The 20,304-nt window shown below is 41.9% G+C and overlaps 1 protein-coding gene across 1 annotated transcript in view; it reads right to left on the reverse strand.

Annotated features, from left to right (window-relative positions):
• The window catches only part of LOC129344673 (5'-3' exoribonuclease 2-like), a 66,937-nt gene extending 46,973 nt beyond the window's left edge, over positions 1-19,964 (reverse strand). Inside the window, exons 1-12 of the mRNA XM_055001502.1 lie at positions 19,909-19,964; positions 19,023-19,112; positions 16,352-16,424; positions 16,213-16,263; positions 14,836-14,993; positions 14,468-14,542; positions 14,058-14,191; positions 11,671-11,728; positions 11,479-11,586; positions 8,680-8,724; positions 4,121-4,255; positions 443-552 (exon numbers count right to left, since the gene is read on the reverse strand). Of these exons, the coding sequence (XP_054857477.1) occupies positions 443-552; positions 4,121-4,255; positions 8,680-8,724; positions 11,479-11,586; positions 11,671-11,728; positions 14,058-14,191; positions 14,468-14,542; positions 14,836-14,993; positions 16,213-16,263; positions 16,352-16,424; positions 19,023-19,100 (1,025 nt within the window). The 5' untranslated portion in view covers positions 19,101-19,112; positions 19,909-19,964. The remainder of the gene's footprint in view (positions 1-442; positions 553-4,120; positions 4,256-8,679; positions 8,725-11,478; positions 11,587-11,670; positions 11,729-14,057; positions 14,192-14,467; positions 14,543-14,835; positions 14,994-16,212; positions 16,264-16,351; positions 16,425-19,022; positions 19,113-19,908) is intronic.
• Between the last annotated feature and the right edge of the window lie 340 nt (positions 19,965-20,304).

Genomic DNA, 20,304 nt, shown 5'->3' on the forward strand with positions numbered 1-20,304 from the left:
CCCCCAGTTGCTAAGATCCTTGCAACTGGAAAGGCTAGGGTCTGAACCCAGGGCGTTGCCCACTGAAAGCATATGCTCCTCTACCAAAAGAAGCAATCTGCATCTGGCTGCAGAACTAGAAAGTTTAATTTACAGTACAAAGGAATGACACTCTGCTCACAGAGGCCCAGCTGAATATTGAACCCTCTAGCCAATCTGGCACAGAGTCTCAAAGGGAGTAGCAGCTTTTAGGACGAAAACCTCTACGCATACTAATGGAGACACTTAAATTTAACAGCTATAGCCGATACATCTCGCTGGAATTTACTGAGTATCCCAACCCTCCACATTAATTATCAGTGGATAAAAAGATCACAGAAAACCATTAGCGATATAGGGTAAACAGCATTAATGAAGCAGCATTCCTTCTGACGTCGTGTTAAAAAAATACTAAACGCATCACCTGATATTATCTTCTGGCTCAGGTTCACTGTCGCTGTCCTCTGCTTTTCGCTTAATGCCTCCCGGTGTATCATTGGACGTGAAGCTTGTATTAGGAGAAGATGAAGGAGTCTGGGGACACAGTTATTGTGCAGAGAGTTAAAAGACAAGGACTGACTACATTTTTCAAATTAAAATTAATGGTTTTGTCATAAGGAACGGAAAACAAAGTGATTATATTTAGAAACAAAGGCTGACATCCCAAAGAACCATGCCCTCCACGTGCCCAGGAGAGGATTTCGGTTCTAAAACAGCATCCCCATCTATGCAATATTGCCAACAACTTCGGAAATGGTGGGAACTTTCAAAAGGAGACTGTTATATGGCATACGATTGATGGGGGGTCTTGTCAACCATAAGAAAGAAGGAAAAATTCATCTAGGCATACTTAAAGTAACAACCACAACATACAATTTATATCCCACCCTTCAGGATAACTTACCACCCACTCAGAGCAGTCTACAAAGTTATTATTATCCTCATGTCAATCACCTTGTGGGTGGGGCTGAGAGAGCCTTGAGAGAGCTGTGACTGATCCAAGGTCACCCAGCTGGCTTCAAGTGGAGGAGTGGGGAATCAAACACGGTTCTCCAGATTAGAGTCCTGCACTCTTAACCACTACACCAAACTGGCTCATATTCAAAGTATCTATCCAGAATCAAAAGGGCTATCCAAACTAGCCTTTTGGATTCTGGCATCCAAAAAAGGAATAATCTAAAGAAGGACTTCTCAACCCTTTTAAGCCTGCAAGCACTTATGGAATTGTGAGAGGTGAAAAGGGCACCCCAAAATGGCTGCCACAGGATGTGGTGCCAAACCCAAAATGGCTGCCACAGGAGATGGAGCTAAATGGAATACCTCTCTCCTCACACCTCCTGGAAAGAAGGAAAGCCAGAAGAAGAAATGAAACCACACAATGACTTAGGAAAGCCCAGGTGCTCACCAATCCTCCTCATCTTCCAGTGGAAAAACTTTTCATTAGAATCAGAGCAGTCAGTAACAAGCCCTGCCATACAGTGGACCCACTCACTTTCTGAAAAGTTCAGGGGGCTCCAAGGGAAAGTACTGGAGGGTGTCAATGAGCCTCCAAGTGCCATGTTGGGGAACTTCGATCTAAGGACTGTTTTATGTATTATTTTGATGAGTACACATTCACATTATTGTAACCAAACTCACAATGCTTGGTGCATACATATTGCTTTAACTTCCTGGACACAGTGAAGTGGATCCTACCCCATCCTACTACTCCACTGAGTAAAATGCTTATATTAATTAAAATATTTATACCCCAACTTTTTTTTTGGAATCAAGGTGGAAGTCTTCTCCAACCTAAGGAGCCTTCCTCCAACTTAAGTTAAAGAAGACCCATTTAAGCTGGAGGAAGGCTCCTTAAAAGACGGTTGAATTTTTAAAGTGGAAATATCCAATGGGGCACCAAACTAGATGTGACAGTATCCTCATCTCTGCCATAGGGATGCCACCACCATTTTAAAGTGGTTTAAAAATGCTGCAAGGGCAAGATCAGGCCCACAGGGCAGTGGGCTAAGGTGCGCTTGCCGCCCACCTTTTCACGTGCTAAAACAGCCCCCCCCCATGGTTGTATCAGCACCTGAAAAGGCGGGAGGGGGACTAGATTGCCTCAGATCAATGAGCTGTGGTCTTGCCCTCACGGCCTTTTTCAATCATTTTAAAATGGTGGCTATGTCCTCACAAGGATGCTTTTCACTTCTAGTTTAGCCCTGGGAGTAGAGTCCAACCAGGTTTCCCTATGCTCAGAGCATGCTTTCTTGGCAGAAGTGAAATGTACACAGAAACATATTGTTTGGGTTTTTACAAGTGTCATTCTCTTCAGTCATGAAAGAGTTAGTTTTTGTGTTTAGTCAGAGACTAGTTTGCGTAAGACCAGTTAGATGTCGAGTTGTTCTTCCCGCCAGGGTAAAAGGGCAGTTGCATGCTTAATGAACAGATCTAGGTTTATTGGGGGGCAACTGACATTCTTTCCTTTACTCAGGACGCCATTGCTCTCCAGTTAGATCGTTATCTCCAGGATGTAGGAACTAAGTTAGCTCTTCTTTATTTTATCTCCAATGTAACCTTTATTATTTTTTCTATATGTAGTAAGTATTTATTTTAGAAGCTGAACACACGTGATTCTTTATCTGCTGTGTAAATTTTCTACTCTGCACCAATACTTATCCAACACATATACATGTACAGATTTAGTATACACACAAGTTAAACATACAGGCTCAAAAACTGACAATTTTAAGGTGGGGAGGCATGAGTATGGGGGGAGGGCAGGTGGGGAAGGGCTGTTACTAGGTTCCCTTGAGACTCACTAGGCAGGGACTGATAACGTCATGGGGTAGAAAGCTGGTGCAGCACACTGAAAAGCGCTATCAACAGAACTTCCACACGTTGCTAGGCATCTACCATAGGATGTCTCTGTGTAGTCACAATCACACAGCTTTGAAGAGATCAGCTATTTAGCAGACTAAAAACATAAACAGGGAAAATAGTAAAGTAAAGGTACTTTATCAATTTCCCTGTTTATTTTTTTTTAGCTGATCTCTTCAAAGCTGTGTGATTGTGACAACACAGAAATACCCTATGGTAGATGCACAGCTTTGAAGAGATCAGCTATTTATCAGACTAAAAAAATAAGCAGGGAAATTAAGTATGTGCTAAATGTAATTCAGCTGTTAGAGCCAGATGCTTGCCTCCCATCTTTTCACAAGTGCAGTAGTTACCGCAAGCAGGAAAACACAGGGTTCTGAGCAACTGTTTTCAGAGTCCTTTTCAACAGGCCAGAGACCTTTGTAAGCTCCACAGAGGTGATGTGAATAAGTTAATTTGCCCTTCTTTTGGAGCTGCTGATTAATGATTAACTTTAGTTCGAATGGCATGTTTAGGTAAGCCATAAGGTTGCTAGCCTTGCTCCATACAGTGGAGGGAACACTTGAGGGACAGAGGTTAGCAAAACTGCGGTGGGAACCCAGAAGCGGCATCATTGCGTTGCTCTAGGTAAAAAACAATGGAGATCAGGGAAATTCCTAGAGCATCACATGGCAGATGTGTTGATGTCACTTCCAAGTTCCAGCTAGAAGTGGTGCTATGCAACACTGTTTACCCCCCTCCTCCCAATTTTTGCTCCTGGTACTGAATGGAGCAGGTGGTTGTCAAAGCATAAGGGGCAACCTGGCGCCCCTAGTAAGACAACACATTACCATCTCAGAATAAGGCTTTCCCTATGTTGTGAATAAAACTTGCAAATTACTTCAAGGCTGTTCACTCATCACTTTGCTGCGCGGGGTGGGGGTGGGGGGAGTGGCTTGAGTACTTCCTCCCCACCCTCTTCCCCTTTTCTCTTCACCACCCGCTTCATAGGAAGAACCTCATGACTAAAAAAGGGAGACTTTACATTTAGCTAAACGTGTGATCGTCTCTATTGTTATTCCTTCCCAGGGTCAGGGTATCTGAAGAAGGAATAGCCAAGGGCCACTCCTGATCTCACCCCAGGTTCAACCCCCAGGGTGAAGGAACAGTCCCACTGAGCGGAAAACCAACCACAATACCTTCTTAAATTTGCATAGTCATTACTTTCACCAATTCTGCAATGAAATTCGTAACAATCACTTACTGTGTTCTGTCTGTCCTGCATTCTCATTTCAAAGGCCGTTTGTCTTGGATTGCTGATTGGCTGATGGCTTGATCTGTTTCCCCTCCCTAAAGGCTGTGGTGTGAATTGTCCACCAGCCATAGAATGCTGTTCTCTCTACATGGAGGAAATATACAGTTGGAAAAGGGGTTATCAGAAATCGCCAGAGCAAACACTGTTTTGTGAAGCAAACTTGCAAAATTCCAAAATAGACAAAGTTAATTTAGTGCAACGTTTTGGGCATAGGATTGTCACTGCATGCCTGGATAGTTCAACTGGTTCACATGATATGGGAGCCAGACAGTTAATTGGAAGATGCCAGAGTAATCACACTGGGAGATCTTAATTGGTTACCTATTTGTTTCTGGGTCCAGTTCAAGGCACCAATACTGACCTATAAAGCTCCAAATACTGTGGAACCTCCCGTATCAATCTGCCTGTGTACCAAGACCTCAGGGTTTTCCACACAGGTTTTTTCCTGTCAATTCTGGCCCCATGCTACTTCCTTTTATCCCGAGTTCCACTTTCTTTTTTTCGCCTTTAGTTTTTGATTTGAGTTCTTTGGTTTTCTCCCATTTTGTTTTCTGGTACTTTTGAGACCACTTGTACCCCTATCTTTTTCTGGAAGCGATACTGAGTTGATTTTTTTCCTCACGTGTAATGTTTCTTTCAGTTTTGTTTGTCCCACCTCTTCCCACCCACCTCCAACCCACTTTTTGATGACTGGACATGCATCATCATTGATCCACTCCTCCCCCACCTTCCTGGTTTTGTTTTGACCTTTTTAAGCTGTCAATTTCATATCAATATACTGACCTACTGTTGTAATAATAGGTGCCACAGATTCTATGAATTCGCAGCGTTCATTAAAAAAGTTAAGTATCCAACCTCTTCCCTTGGAGAGATATAAGGAAAAAGGCCTATCTTGCAAGGGAAGGGGTTAGAAACTTACTTTTTAAAAATCATTAATTTCAAAAATCATTAATTTCATACTGATAGATCAGCCTAGCCTTGTAATTAAAATATACAGGAGGTTCTCTGAATTCCCAGCGTTCATTTTTTTAAAAAGTCTATAACCCCTTCCTGTGTGGAAATATGCCTTCTCCTTATATCTCTCTGCAAGGGAAAGGGCTAGAATCTTTTTTTAAAAAATGAAAGATGGGAATTCAGAGCACCTGCTGCACCTTTTATTACAAGGCTAGGTTGATCTATCGATTGAAATTGACAATTTTTTAAAAAATTTGCAAACGCCCTGGTGGCCTAGGGAAGGGGGGTTGGCCATCAGAAAAATCAGCATAATTTGAAAAAAACATAGCCGCTGCCACTCTGGTCTCCATCCCAACAGAGGTCAGTTCCCGCTGCCCCCCCCCCCCCCACTGGTGGGAACCTCCACTGATTACATTTAGCTGGCCACTAAGTTCAACCTTGTTACAGCAAAGAGCATTTGCTGTTAAACAGTTCATTGATGCCATAAAAGGATTTGTTAAGCACTGTTTCTCTTACTTCTGTTCACACTAGAAAAGAGCAAGAGTCCAGCAGCACCTGTAAGACTAACAAAATTTGTGGTAGGGTATGAGCTTTCGTGAGCCACAGCTCACTTCTTCAGATACAATTTCTAGCTGTATCTGAAGAAGCGAGTTGTTGTGACTCACGAAAGTTCTTATAGGTGCTACTGGACTCTTGCTCTTTTCTACTGCTACAGACAAACATGGCTACCCATCTTGTTCTGTTTACACTACTGATGCTCCTTACTGGTAGGTACTGGAACTTTAATAATTTTTGTGCTGATGCTACTTTTTTACAATCTTATTGATATTTATTTCATTTATTTATTTAAAACATCAGTATGCTGCCTTTCTACCCAAACAGGGTCCCAAAGGTGGCAAACATTTAAAAATTTCAAACATTTTAAATAATTTAAAATAGTATAAAAACAATTCAACAAACACACAAACAAATACAATACATAGGTAATTCAACAAACACACACAAACAGATGCAACATAATAACTTTTTGGGGGGTGTAATTTTAAATGTTTTAAATCACCATGAGGATTTTTTTAAAGTAGAAAGGCAAGATAGAAATGCATAAATATGTGGTTAATACTCAGCATGTATATATTGCTTTTAAGTATTCAAAGTGCTTTACATCTACAGGGCTGAATTATGCCCATAACTGCAGAGTGGAAGCTGAGGCAGAGAGAGGTTTGTTCAAGGCATAGGTGAGAGATGAACCAGGGATTTCTTGATGTGCCAGTCAGCTTATAGCCATGACATCATAAAAGCTCTCAGGAAGCAACGAATCACTGTTGCTTCCTGAGAGCTTTTTAAAGCACAGTTCTGGAAGGCTAAAGCTAATCTAAGAGCATCTTTTAACAAGCATGTTCATTCTTCAGACAGTAACTCTCCCCCTGACAACCTCCCACTCCTGTACTGAACCCATATATGCACAGCTTTGAAGAAATCCTGACCATCAGAGAAAATAGCGTTTGGTGGTGGTGATCGGGGGGGGCGAGGGGGGGCGGGGCGTGGCGTGATTTTTAACATGCAGAGCAGTGCAATTGGCTGTCTCATGTTGCATAAAGGTAAGGCAATCCTGACTTTAAAAATTCAGTTGGTGTTTCTTTAAAAATTCAAGCTTAAAATGGTATTAACAGTTTATCAAGTCAGTTTACAGAAAATTAAATTCTTAATCCAGACACTCCATTAAGAGGCATGTCTTCTGCACTTTTCACTGATTGCTACTAGTGCACTTGCTGGTATCTGGATGGCACAGTCACGCTCTCTAACGAGCACTGTAATGTTATTAGTGCCAGTAAGTCAGGGAGAAAAAAAGAAACAGTTTTGCCAGGTAATTCTGAGAAGTTTTATGATGTTTCAGGTCAACGCTGAGAACTGAAACCTCAGACACTCTTCCCGTAAGTAGCTCACGTGACACTGGAGTATCAGGATGGAAGAAGAACAACTGGCAACATCTTTAGGAAAGGATGCACACAGGAAAAAACGCTAGAAATTTAAAAGATGGGGGAAAGGTTCACCCCACCCCAACTCCTTTCCCTCTGTCCTGGAAAACATTATTTAGCAGACAAAATTGTACTGTTTGCTATACCTATTACAATTATGTTTTAAAATCTTGTATATAGCAAAAATTACATATAAACACACTCAGCATTAAATACTGAGCTTTAAATATGGTCATTCATCAGTGGAGAGAATTCCTTTTTGGGCTCTTTCTGGTCATGTGACTGTGATATCACATTAGTTCCTGTCACATGCTTGCAAGCCAGTGGGTCTCATGATCCCAGTGGGTGTGTGTGTGTGTGGGTGTTAAAAGACTGGATCCAGGTGTGGAAAGGTTGAAGGTCACTGTTTTAAGGCAATTGTACCTTCATTTTTGTCAATTGGGAAAACAGAAAAAAAAATAAAAGATTTGAAAATGGAGGCCACAAACAAAGCAAAAGAAAGTCTTTATCATCTGGACTTGGAAGCAGTCTTGTCTTTGCACAGTTGGGGTTTTCAGAAGCAGAAGAAACAATACTAACAAGTCTACTCCTGTTTAGTATTGGTGACTGGAGAATACATGTATACACCCACAAGCATGATCCCTTCTTCCAAAATGCTTCCAACTCTCCAAAAACAGAAACTTAATGTGCTTTCAGCACACCAACATTAAGGGCTATCAGTAAATCTGGATATTGAGCTGACCTTTGTAACAAACCTCTTCGGAGGCTCTTCCATCACACACGTAAGTGCCATCTTTTGCCACTGAAATAATCTCCTTGAAAATCAGCTGGAGCATAAACTCTCTCTAATCAGACCCTGCTTTTGAAAGATCAATAGCTTCTGATCCTAAAAAAATTCATTTTTCATCTTCACAAAATGAAGGCTAGCACAAATTGAAATGAGTTTCTCACACACACTGGTACATATATATCAAATATAAATCTTGTTTCTTCCACATGCTGCAGAAGACGCAATATGAAGAAGGAAGGAGAGGATTTCAGAGTCATTAATTTTACAGTACATAAAAATTATAGTTAATTATTAATGTAAACAGTCTTCTGCAGTTATTTCACAATTAACTGAAAGTAGTCTGAGGGAATTATGTCTGACAAACTAAAATAATATTTTAAAATATTCTTTTCAAAGCATTTCACATCATTTTAGAAGAGAAATACATCAAAGATTTTTTTTTCAATTCCACCATCCTCCAAAGCACACAGGGAGGGGACATACCTGGATTCTCTTCTTTTTTCTTCCCCCTTCATACTTGTGGCTACGCAAAAGGACCCTTTGCCCTCACCCCTAGGTAATGGGAAAACCATGGCTTCTTGATTTATTGTATGGCAAGCTACACAAGAAACGATTGGGGCATATAAGGCGTTCAAATAAAAAAAAATCAAAATCCCACTCTGCTTGTGCATATCCATGGACTAACCTCAGCAGCTTTTATAATATCATCCTAGAAGAAGTGCCATGTTTGCTTTACTCAGAGTATTTTTTCTTTTAAAAAAGGGAGGGGATCTAGATGCTATATTTACCTTCATTCTCTTCCTTTTTTCTTTCTGTCTTCTTTTGAAATTTTCCTGAAGTCAAGAATAAAGATATTAGAAGAAAGTGTAAAAATTGACAAGAATCTTTTATTACTATATGGCAACCTTTTGTACTGAACTGGAATAGTATTAAATTGGATGAGTGGGTAAGAACAGAAACAATGTACAAAAATCTAAAGCTGATAACGTTACAGTTATTTTGTACAGTTTTGTTTTAACAAAAGAAATATTTATAATATTTGCAGATATGCACATTAGTATTTGTATCATCTTTCCTATTATGAAGAAAGTTGCCATACAGACTCAACTAGAATCCTTTTAAGCACATACTCACACTATAACCAACAGCATCTATTTACTATTCACTGGTGTTACGACCCCTTTCTTTCTCTTGGGTAGATTTGATCTTTAAAAATTTTATTCTTGCCCCCCTCTCGGTACATTGCTGCCACCAGGAATTAAATTCCAGAATAACTTAAATTTCTCCTTTTAGTAACATGCCCAAGGGTCAGACTTTTCATGGTACTATGGGATATAGCGATGACAAATACTCTGGGATATTAAAAAAAAACCCAAAATAAACTTTTATTTTTAAAAGAAGCATATTGGTTTCATATTATTTCTAAAACTTGATGGTTTCAAAAGAGTAGTTCTCAATTCTTAAAGTCACTTTACTTAAACCCAGCCACACAGATCTCCTCTCAGGCTTCACACACAGTTTGCCTGCTTTTGATATTAATTTCTCCCTCAATTACAAGTAAGACCTGTTCTCAGGTGCACACACACAGTTTGCCTGCTTTCTCCTGAATGAACGTTCTTTTGCAAACACACAGTTCAGGCTTCCACACAGGTTATATTTCTCTCAGGCAACATACACAAGCTCAGGCTTCACACACAGTTTGTCTGCTTTTGATATTAATTTCTCCCTCAGTTACAAGTAAGACCTTTTCTCAGGCGCACACACACAGTTTGCCTGCTTTCTCCTGAATGAACGTTCTTTTGCAAACACACAGTTCAGGCTTCCACACAGGTTATATTTCTCTCAGGCAACATACACAAGCTCAGGCTTCACACACAGTTTGCCTGCTTTTGATATTAATTTCTCCCTCAGTTACAAGTAAGACCTTTTCTCAGGCGCACACACACAGTTTGCCTGCTTTCTCCTGAATGAACGTTCTTTTGCAAACACACAGTTCAGGCTTCCACACAGGTTATATTTCTCTCAGGCAACATACACAAGCTCAGGCTTCACACACAGTTTGCCTGCTTTTGATATTAATTTCTCCCTCAGTTACAAGTAAGACCTTTTCTCAGGCGCACACACAGTTTGCCTGCTTTTCCCTGAATGAACGTTCTTTTGCAAACACACAGTTCAGGCTTCCACACAGGTTATATTTCTCTCAGACAACATACACAAGCTCAGGCTGCACACAGCTTGCTTGCTTTCTTCTGACTAAATATTTCTCTCAGAAGTTCTGCTTAAACGTAGGCCATTTCCACACACGTTGAATAATGCACTTTCAATGCACTTTCGCAATCCTTTTGAAGTGGATTTTTTGTTCCACACATGGAAAATCAGTTTCAAATGTTCACTAAGGGTATTGAAAGTGGATTATCCAACGTGTGTGGAAGCAGCCATACTAAGGCTGCACCCAGCTGGCCTCTCTTGCCCTGACTGAATCTTTTCTCTCCACTCAGTAACTGAAAACTGCCTTCACTCCGCCCACTCTCAGTCTTGAGCCAATCATCTCACTCACTCATCCCTCTCTTTCACCCCCACTCTTCATCTATACCACACCAAGCATTTAAAGGCACATACACGCATTTACTTAAAATCATTACAACTGGCTTTCCCAATATGTGGCCCTTAACCACACACACAAAGCAGCGCAAACACAACCACAGAGACACCACAAGGCAGTGTGTGCAAGCAGCCCCATATACAAGTTACAGTGAACATACACACAATCTGTGTACACTTTTTTTTAAAAAAATTTATTGGATGGGTTCACATACATTTCAAAAACATTTTACAACAATATACCCCCTTTCTTAACCATCTGTGTACACATGAATGCGTGCATAAAAACAGTCAAGTCAACAATCTGTGTACACTTGACTGTTTTTATGCACACATTCATGTTACATTCAACATATGTACAGGTGTGATTTAAACCCCACATTTACCCAGATACTGGTCCTTGTAAAGTGCATGTGTTTTGGATCTTTCTTGCAAACAGGTGTCTGCATGTACATGCAAGTTATATGTGTGTGTTCACTGCAACAAGTGAACAGGCGCTGTGTTTACTGGAACTCTTCTTCAAGGTGGAGGGTAAGCAAAACACCTACTGCTGAGTTCCAGGCAGCGTTCAGGAATCTTATTAGTTTGCCATCCACCTAGTCTGCCACTGAGCTCCCTACCTGATCCCCCCATTTAATAGTTATGGGAGATTTCAAGATTTATGCAGACTTTATCCATGGAACTGTCCCAGGTTGTTTTGGATCCAACATGTGACATAAAAAATAAGGGCGTCTGCTCCATTTAATTTTCTGCACTGAGCATCTTGCTGATGATTTTCCTCAGGAGGTTGAATTAAATTCTGGTCATGGTACAATCATTTTCTGCTTAAGGCTTGGTTGGTGTAAACTCCCCAGGGGGAAAAAAATCTGTGGTAAAACATGTTTTGTTTCACGCACTCTGGACTACCAAGAAAATGTTCAACTACACTAGTTTCTGTTGGTTAACTAAGAAAAATAAAATCACAACACACACACACAAAGTTTTACCTCATCATCTTTTCGCTTCTTAAAAATGCTATCTTCGACTTCTCCAACAGCTAACATGATCATCTGTACTCTTTGTAGGTTGACAAAGCCATTTTCTGTAAGGTACCCCTGTAAATTGTAAAAGAATCTAATTATCTTTCCCCCTTGTAGTCTGCGAGCTCTTATTAAAATGTAGAGGGGATAATCACTTACGCCAGTTTTGTGTACAACGTTTTTATATATGTTCACCAGACGATCAATAGCTCCTTCTCTGTAAGACAAATGTTGGTCTATTATAGAAAAATAAAATCACTCAGTCTTATTTTGGACCAGATTCCACTCAATGGATCCTGCCTGGATGGAGCTGGTAGAGATTTGGCTCACCAGGGATGCTGAGCCTGTCTTGCAAACATAGCAATGTTTTAAGCCATTGCACTATTGACACATTACAAAAGACAGAGAGAGATCGAGATCGACCTCAAATAAATAAAATGCTGACCATATCCACATATTCAAGTACAACCCTCCAACCCCCCCCCCCCACAAATTACCTCTACTGGACAGCCGTCAGAAAACAACGGAGCCAAATGACATCCACTCCTTTCCTTGCAATATGCACAGAGAACCAAAACTCTCTCCTTGCAGGAAGGCTTTGAGCACCAGTTCTTTAGTCAGAGCTCTAGAATGTTCTAAAACTGTTTCTGCACACAAAACTTGTTTGTGGTACAACTCAGGGACCACGAAACAGAATCTATACTCTCCTCCCTTAAGGAAGGAATAGAACACCACCGTTACTCTTCTGATGCAAGTAGAAGCCCCACCCCCCTGCCACAAATCCAGAAAAGACTTAAGAGATCAATGTCTGATGCAAGAATCCAGTAGCACCTATAAGACTAACAAAATTTGTGGCAGAGTATGAGCGTTCGTGGTTCACGGAAGCTCATACCCTACCACAAATTTTGTTAAGTTTTATAGGTGCTACTAGACTCTTGCTCTTTTATACTGCTACAGACAGACTAACACGGCTACCCATCTTGATGCAAGAATGACAGCCTTGGCATGCATGTGGGGTGGCAGAGGGGGGCTCATAACAATACGACACATAATAGCTGGACCTCACTTGAGGTCTTTTTTGAGAGCAGCACTGCAACCGAACAACAGCGGCTTGCTTCTGTTTGCAGCCCAGCAATCTAATCACCATCATGGAAGCATTGCACAGTTGCTCAGGTGAAGCACTGCTGCCCAGCTGCCCTGCCACTGCAATTCCAAAGCAACCCTGTGAGAATGGTAATGCATCAAACAGCACAAGACAAAAATGACTTACATAAGTCACAGTTTGCACATCACCAAAGCATGCTACGTACAATTAAATATATCAGCCAGAGGCAACATTTCTCTCCCCAGGCCGTTTTGTTTTATGTTTATTACAGTCCTAAGACCAGCGTATAGATTAATCAGAAAGAAAATACAGTTTAAAAGAAGAGATCAATTTTAACAACATGATGCAAATCCCGTCGTTTAAGAACTAGTGCACAGAATTTAGCACTTGGCATATAATCATAACATTTTTATCAGAGAAAAACCAGCGAAGCCTTCCCCAGGTCATCGGTCGCGTGATACCAGAAATGAGAGAGGAACAGGCTTGATTTGGAAGCAACCGGCCTCCTCATGTGTGTGACGTACTCACTGCTATTATGCAGCGGGCTAGAAAGGAAAGGGGTTGGAAAAGATCACACCAACCTATCGCTTAGGATGGATGAGGCCAGGTTCAGGGCCAACAGACTCATCAAGACTCGATGAGTCTTGATGACACAACTTCTTACACACAAATTCATTATCAACTATATGAACTCCTGCATTTAAAATGCCTCAGAATATCTCAACAGCTAAATTGTGCTCCTGGTCTAGTAAACATTGCAAAAAAGTTGTATTGCTAGACTCCAAAATAATTGCTTGCCTAAAAAGGGGGCTTCAGGATTCTTAAAAAAAAAAAAAATTACCCACACATGCCTTATGACAGATCACTTCTGAAATATCTGCAGTCTTGTCAGGGAGATACGCTGCTATTCCATACTGAGAAAGGACATGTAATTGCAACTTCAATTGTATTGAATCAACTGACCACATATTTTTAAGTTGTCCTGAATTTTTAAAACTTAAGACAGGAGCTGATTTCCCCCCTAATTAGTAAGGATTCTGTTTCTCCAACTGCTGAGACTTCCAGGCTACTGAGCAATGAAGATGGATGGAGTCACATATAGGGTTGCTAGATTTTTGGCTGCCGTTAGAGAAATACAGAAACATAAAGTAACTGCATAAACCCTATCATTAAGTAAGTAGTTTCCCATTAACGACTTAAACATAAACTCTTAGCGGGTGTTCGAGACCACCGAGTTAAATGAACAGTATTAGAAAAGAAAGAAAACCAGATTGTGACATCACGGCATAGAAACCCGCTGTTACGTAAGTAAAACATCCCACTGCACAGATTCAGACACTCCTACAGCTGGGGCCCAGCCAGGGCCGGTTACTTTCAATACACCACCCTCACCTTCACCATACTTATTGAGTACTTCAGCATATAAAGGGGTTTTCCATACCTGATCTCTAATGAGGGCAAATGTGGAAGAAAGTCATTTCCCACAAAGAAACACATGAACACCCAATCATCGATACTTCTTTCAACATCAAAAGTGAAAGGCAAACTGGCCATCGTTAGCTCTTTTTCCAAATACTAGAATTATTTAAAAGAGAGAGAAGAGACAATATATTTCTATTAACATCTGTGGACTTGAAATTAGCTAGAGTCTATCTACATTTACTTGGAAGTAAGCCCTACTGCAGTCAGTGGTGCTTACTCGGAGGATGGAGGCCTGCAGCCCTGGCTCAAAAGCATCTTAATATCTTACTTTACTTCTTACTGTTTTTACAGCCTAAGTCATAAACAACAACCCTCATCGCATGAAAGGAAAACCTGGAAGTTAATTATCACGTAACTTATCTTACTTACTTCTTTCAAAACGCTTAAGCGAATAAAAATAAATTCTTGTTCCAGGCCAAGAGGACTATCTGCAAACTGATCATGCTGAAAAGAGAAAGGGAGGGAGACACCCGATTTGTATGCAAGCTTTAAAAGTAGTTTGTCAATCTTAAATGCAAATTGGGAACTTTAATCAAGGTGCAAGCCCATTTCCTTTAAAAACAAATCCTTGCAGCCACCCAAAGATATAGCTAAAGGTGGCATATAATGACTTGCACGGGGCCACTCAGTAAACTCTGTGGCCCAGTAAGGATCTGTCCAGCAGCCTCCAACCATTTCATTCTTTGTGAATTGTCTACTGGCTGTCATGAAGGAATCAATTCAACTGTTCAGCATACCTCTCCTTGTTTTTCTTTTGGCAAACCTTGACACTCCTTAACTTCATGTCCAAACTGGTTGCAAAGACCACATGGCTTTGGTTTATTAGGCTTAAATTCTTCTCTGATTATAGTGAAATTGGGTTCATGTGTAGCTAATCCAAGCATAATGAGGTCAGCTACAGAAGAAAACAAAACATAGTCCAACATTAAAACGCCTAAGTAGCTAACGACAGCAATAGCTCAGTTCTATTCTCCAAACCATATCACACACACTTAGTGTACCTAGACAACCATGAAGAGGGGAGTTTAGGATTAATACGCTGATCTCGTTAAAAGCAAATGACCAGTTCAGGAGATTCACAGCCTGAATGGAACTGATTAATCAACTTATCAGATCATCAGCTCAAGAGGGAAAACAGAGAAATCTCAACTAACAACAACAACAACATTTGATTTATATACCACCCTTCAGGACAACTTAATGCTCACTCAGAGTTGTTTACAAAGTATGTTATTATTATCTCCAATCAACCTGTGAGGTGGGTGAGGCTGAGAGAGCTCCAGAGAGCAGTGACTGACCCAAGGTCACCCAGATGGCTACAAGCGGAGTGGGGAATCAAACCTGGTTCTCCAGATTATAGTCCCGCTGCTCTTAACAACTACACCAAACTAGGTGCCAAGGAACAGGAAAGGACTAGCAAGATCCCTATAAATGCCTTAATTTGAAGTTATCTCGCCTACTACAAATCATGGCAGTTTCTCAGAGATGTTTGACAAATCAATTGGTGGTAGTTTTAGGACACTCTTTTCTTAGCAGCTAAAGAAGAATGCCTCTAAGCATGATACTTGGATCTGATTTAATCAGCTGGAGGATCTCCTGTATATGCTTACAAAGGGACGCTGGCAGGTTTGCATCACCACAGAGACCATGTACAGACACAGATTTTATGAATCGGTGCCACCGCAACTTGCTGTGAGAGGTTCCAAAAAGGGGAGCTACCAAAAATTGGCCGTCATAGTTGGCACACATATGAAGACCTCACATAAAGATGCTATTTTGTACAATCTTCAATCTTCACAGACCTGCAAACCTGCTAGATTTGTGGGAACCAGCTAATGTTAGAACCCAGGTTAAGTAATTAATCCTCAGGACATGTTCAAGTCAGATAATAGATGCCAGCTGAGCAAATCACAAAGTCAACAGCATGAGGAAAAAAACCACAGCTAACTTTTCAATCATCGTTAGGAATCCTGAAGTTCAATGCCAGACCCAAAGAGGAATTCACAATTTACAAACAGAACATCTTTCAAGCACAAAGCTCAGCACAAACAGTGTCCTCTTCAGACATATGCATCACTCTTAACATAACTGGTCAAACCTCAACAAGGACTTACCATCAGCTCCACATAAGCAGTGGTGAGTGTTTGGGTCATGATTTGGTTGAGCTAAAAAAAAAAAGATTTATTCAGATCAGACTGCCATGTTGCCTCCACCAAAAGCATCCCCCCAATGTACAAATCTTCAGAGATTTACCTCGTTGCCTTCGTATGTAATCCATGATTTTGTGTTCGCCTTCACCGGGAGCACTGGCATCAGATAAAATAACCTAAGAGGCAAGGGAGAGAAATAAACACAAAACAAAGAGCACAAAAGGATGCCCACTAGATAACAGCACCATGAATATCTTTAGTCAACCCTGGGCATCCCAAATTGTGGACAACCTTTCTGGATGAAAACTGAAAGCACATCATACATGCTCGTTAAGCATGAGGGAGAATAATTTTCAATTAATTCCCGAAACCATGTGCAGTAACTACAGAACAGCCCAGTTTCTATTACCTCTCAGCTTCCTGCCTTTTCTTTTGTCAGGACTCAGAAACAAGAGGCGCTTTCTGGCCAATGGCAATGCTTCTAAGATTCCCCCATGCCTATCCACTGTAGCAGGGGTATACCTTTCCTTCCTTGGACCAATGTGCCCACAGCAACCCTCCCACTCTGAGCGGACAGAATGGTGGTTGTACCACATACAGCGACCATTTTTGAAGCCCCTCCAGATGGCAAGTTGCTTTTGAAACTGTTTCAAATGTGATATGGTGATTCAAAGAGGTCCAAATCCCACCAGGCTCACTTTACCTCAGATTCAAGCCAATACTTTCTAAATTAGGAACCTCTTTCAAAATTATGAACTTGAGTATTCTTGATTTTTCCAACATTTCTATGCTCAAATCCATACAGAGAAACTATTTCAAGCACACAAACAATTTAACATTAACAGGTACCCCATCTTCCAGAACCTAGGTATGTTAAAAAGTATAATAACAAGAACAACTTTTTTTTTTTTTAATAAATTTTTTATTTTTCATAGCTACAAAACACTACACAAAACTATCACAAGGAAAGGGGAGAGGGAAGGGACAAAGGGGGGGTGGAAAAAGAAAAGGGGGGGAATGAACTACAAACACTAAACACTACACTTCAATGTTTCCCTTCATACTGTCATAATACAAAAATAGCTCCATAAAATAATGATGGAGTGGTTAATCATACAGAGAATAAACATTTCAAATTCTGATTAAACTTTCCTCCCCCTTCTAGGTCCCGGACGCAATTCTCTCTGTGCAACTGCTGTTGCGATGCTCTCCTCCCCCCCCCCCCTCCGGCTCCTCCTTTTCTTCGTTCTTGGTGCAGCAGAGTTCTGGGTTTTTATTCTCAAAATCCTTTAGTTGATCTTCTGATAATATCTTATAGGCCTGATCTTTATATCTGAACCATATTCCTTCCGGGAATAACCATTTGTACTTTATTCCATGGTCCCTCAGAAGTGCTGCAAACTTTTTATATTTAAAACGCCGTTTCCGGACTAGAAATGGAACGTCCTTCAAAATCTTGACTTTCAAACCCATAAAGTCCAAATCCGCATTGTATGAGTTATATAGGATGGTGTCCCGGATCTTTTTAGATGAAAAGTCAATAATGATCTCACGAGGCAACTGTCGCTTTGTTGCATATTTTGAAGAAGCCCGACGGACCTCCAAAATGGCGCTTTTGACCTCTTCTTTAGTCGTCCTCGCGGGTGTCGCCAGTAGTTCCGAGACCAAATCCCACAGATCCTCATTTTCCTCCTCTTTCACGTTTTGGAGACGCAAAATTGTCTGCGTTCGTTCCACCTGTAGCCCGATCAGCTGGTTCTCCACCAACTTCAGCTCCTTTTTTGTAGCCTTCACAAGTGACGCACTTTCCAGAGCAGACTTTTCTGCCCCCCCCGCTGCTGCCTTAATGGTTTTCACCTCGCTTTCAATTGAGCCCACCCTTTGATCAGTTTCGTTCAGCTTGTCAACAAAGGGTTTTATAGCTTCCACCACCGCCCTGCGTACCAACTCTTCGAGCGACTCCCCCTTCTGCAAGGTAACCGAGATTGACTTACCGAGAGCGGGACTTTGCTTCCTTGCTGCCATTTTGGGGGGGGGGGGGCGCCAACAAAATTCTGGAACTCAACGAAGGGGAAGAGCGAGTCTTCTTCAGATCAACCTCTCCTTCACAAACGCTTGTAGAACAGAAGGGATTCGCTTGTTTACAGGCTTCCGCCTGTTTCTTTTACTTGCCGTTTCTCGTTGCCCGGCGGCACTCGAGGCGCCGCGCACATCTGCCGGCCTCCATAGGGACAAACGGGCAATTCCCCCCCCGCATTGATTTCGGGGAGTTCTTCCCGCCGCGTCCCGGACCCTGGCTCCCTCCCTGGGAGTCCTGGGGGCTAATCCTTGCGGGTCAGCCGCCCGGTCAGGGTGCCCGGTCGTTTCCTCCCGGACCAGCCGAGAGGAGCGTCCGGCATGGCTGAGAAAACGAAACCGAATCAACAAGAACAACTTTTAATTTATATACCGCCCTTAAGGACAACTTAATACCCACTCAGCATTTTATAAAGTATATTATTATTATCGCCACAACAACTATCAACCTGTGAGGTGGGTGGGACTGAGGGAGCTCTGGAAGAGCTGTGACCAACCCAAGGTCCCCCAGCTGGCTTCAAGTGGAGGAGTGGGGAATCAAACCTGGTTCTCCAGATTAGAGTTCCGCTGCTCTTAACCACTACACCAAACTGGCTCTCAAAAGTACAACATGACATTCTCTCAAAATTACAACATGACATTCCAGTCATAGCTACTACGAGGCCCATGAGTTCAGAAATAAGGAGCATGCAACTTACTGTTAAGTTTTTCCACCCTGGATCATTGTTTAAGCGATCAGCAACATAGTAGCGAAGGCATTTAGCCAGATTATCCATAAATTCTGTTCCCTAAAAGAACAGAAGGGATTCAGCAACCAGGGGTACACAAGAAGGAAAGAAGAAGAGCGCATCTATTGATCCTTGGTGTTTATTTCAAAATGGCAGTCTTGGAAGCAGAGCCAGCCACCATGACCAGCTAGGGCCCAATGAATCATGAACTCTGCCTATTCAAATCCATACAGAGATGTCTACAGATGACTACAGATCCAGGATTCCCGGTGGGAATGAGATTTCAGGGCAACAGGACCCCTTGCATTCTGGCAACACTGGAACAGGAAGAAGCTTTATTTCCCTCGACAAATCTCAGTCCCTCTGGCTAAATCCTTTGCCGCACAGGATCATTTTCCCTCTTCCACTCTTCCACAGAGTCCTTACCCAAGGCCTGGCAAGGGGGAAAGAGAATGCTCAACAGCAGCCCTAATGCTGCCGCCACACAAACCCCACGGAGGATGGGAGGAAAGTGGGAGCATGCTTATCTGCAAGAGTGCCCCCAGCCTCTGCGCCTGCCACTGTGGTTCCATCATCCTACTTGGGCAGAAGCTTCAGCAGCAGCCCTGAACTTTCTGATGCCCCTCCTTGCTTCTCTTGACCCTACTCATCCTGCATTCAGCGCTCTGCAGTGGCAGCTCCTGCAGAGGAGAAGGCACCTTCATCTTTCCATGAGGACAGGACCCCTTTCTGCTCCCTCAGACAGCCAGGAAGATGGAAGTAATTGTGACCCACTGAGGATCAGCCAGTGGACTGACTGACACTGAATCCGCCATCGGCATGGGTGTTTATTGTGAGTGGTTAAAACAGCACGTACCGGAGTAATGCAATTGCTGTCAAATCTTTCTTTGATTTCTTCTGGAGGAAGATAGCCACCTTAAAAAAAAAAGTCACCGGACTTAAAACTTGTTTGCATATGGATACCACCACATTTTGACCTTCTCTTTCTCCCAAGGAGTTCAAGACAGCATACACAATTCTCTTGCATTTATTTTATCACAACATCCTTGAGAGGTAGGCTAGGCTGTCAGCGAACGTTAGGGCCAAAGTCACGCAGAAAGCTTTGCGGCAAAATGGGGATTTGAACCTCAGCCTTGTCAGTCCTAGGCCAGCACTCTAACCACAGCATCACACTAGCTTTTGACAAAGGAAATTACAGGTTGGGTGCGTGTGAGAAAGGCGCACAAATTCCATTCCATGTATTCTGAACCCA

This window comes from Eublepharis macularius, chromosome 1 (genome assembly GCF_028583425.1).
Source record: "Eublepharis macularius isolate TG4126 chromosome 1, MPM_Emac_v1.0, whole genome shotgun sequence".
NCBI lineage: Eukaryota > Metazoa > Chordata > Lepidosauria > Squamata > Eublepharidae > Eublepharis > Eublepharis macularius.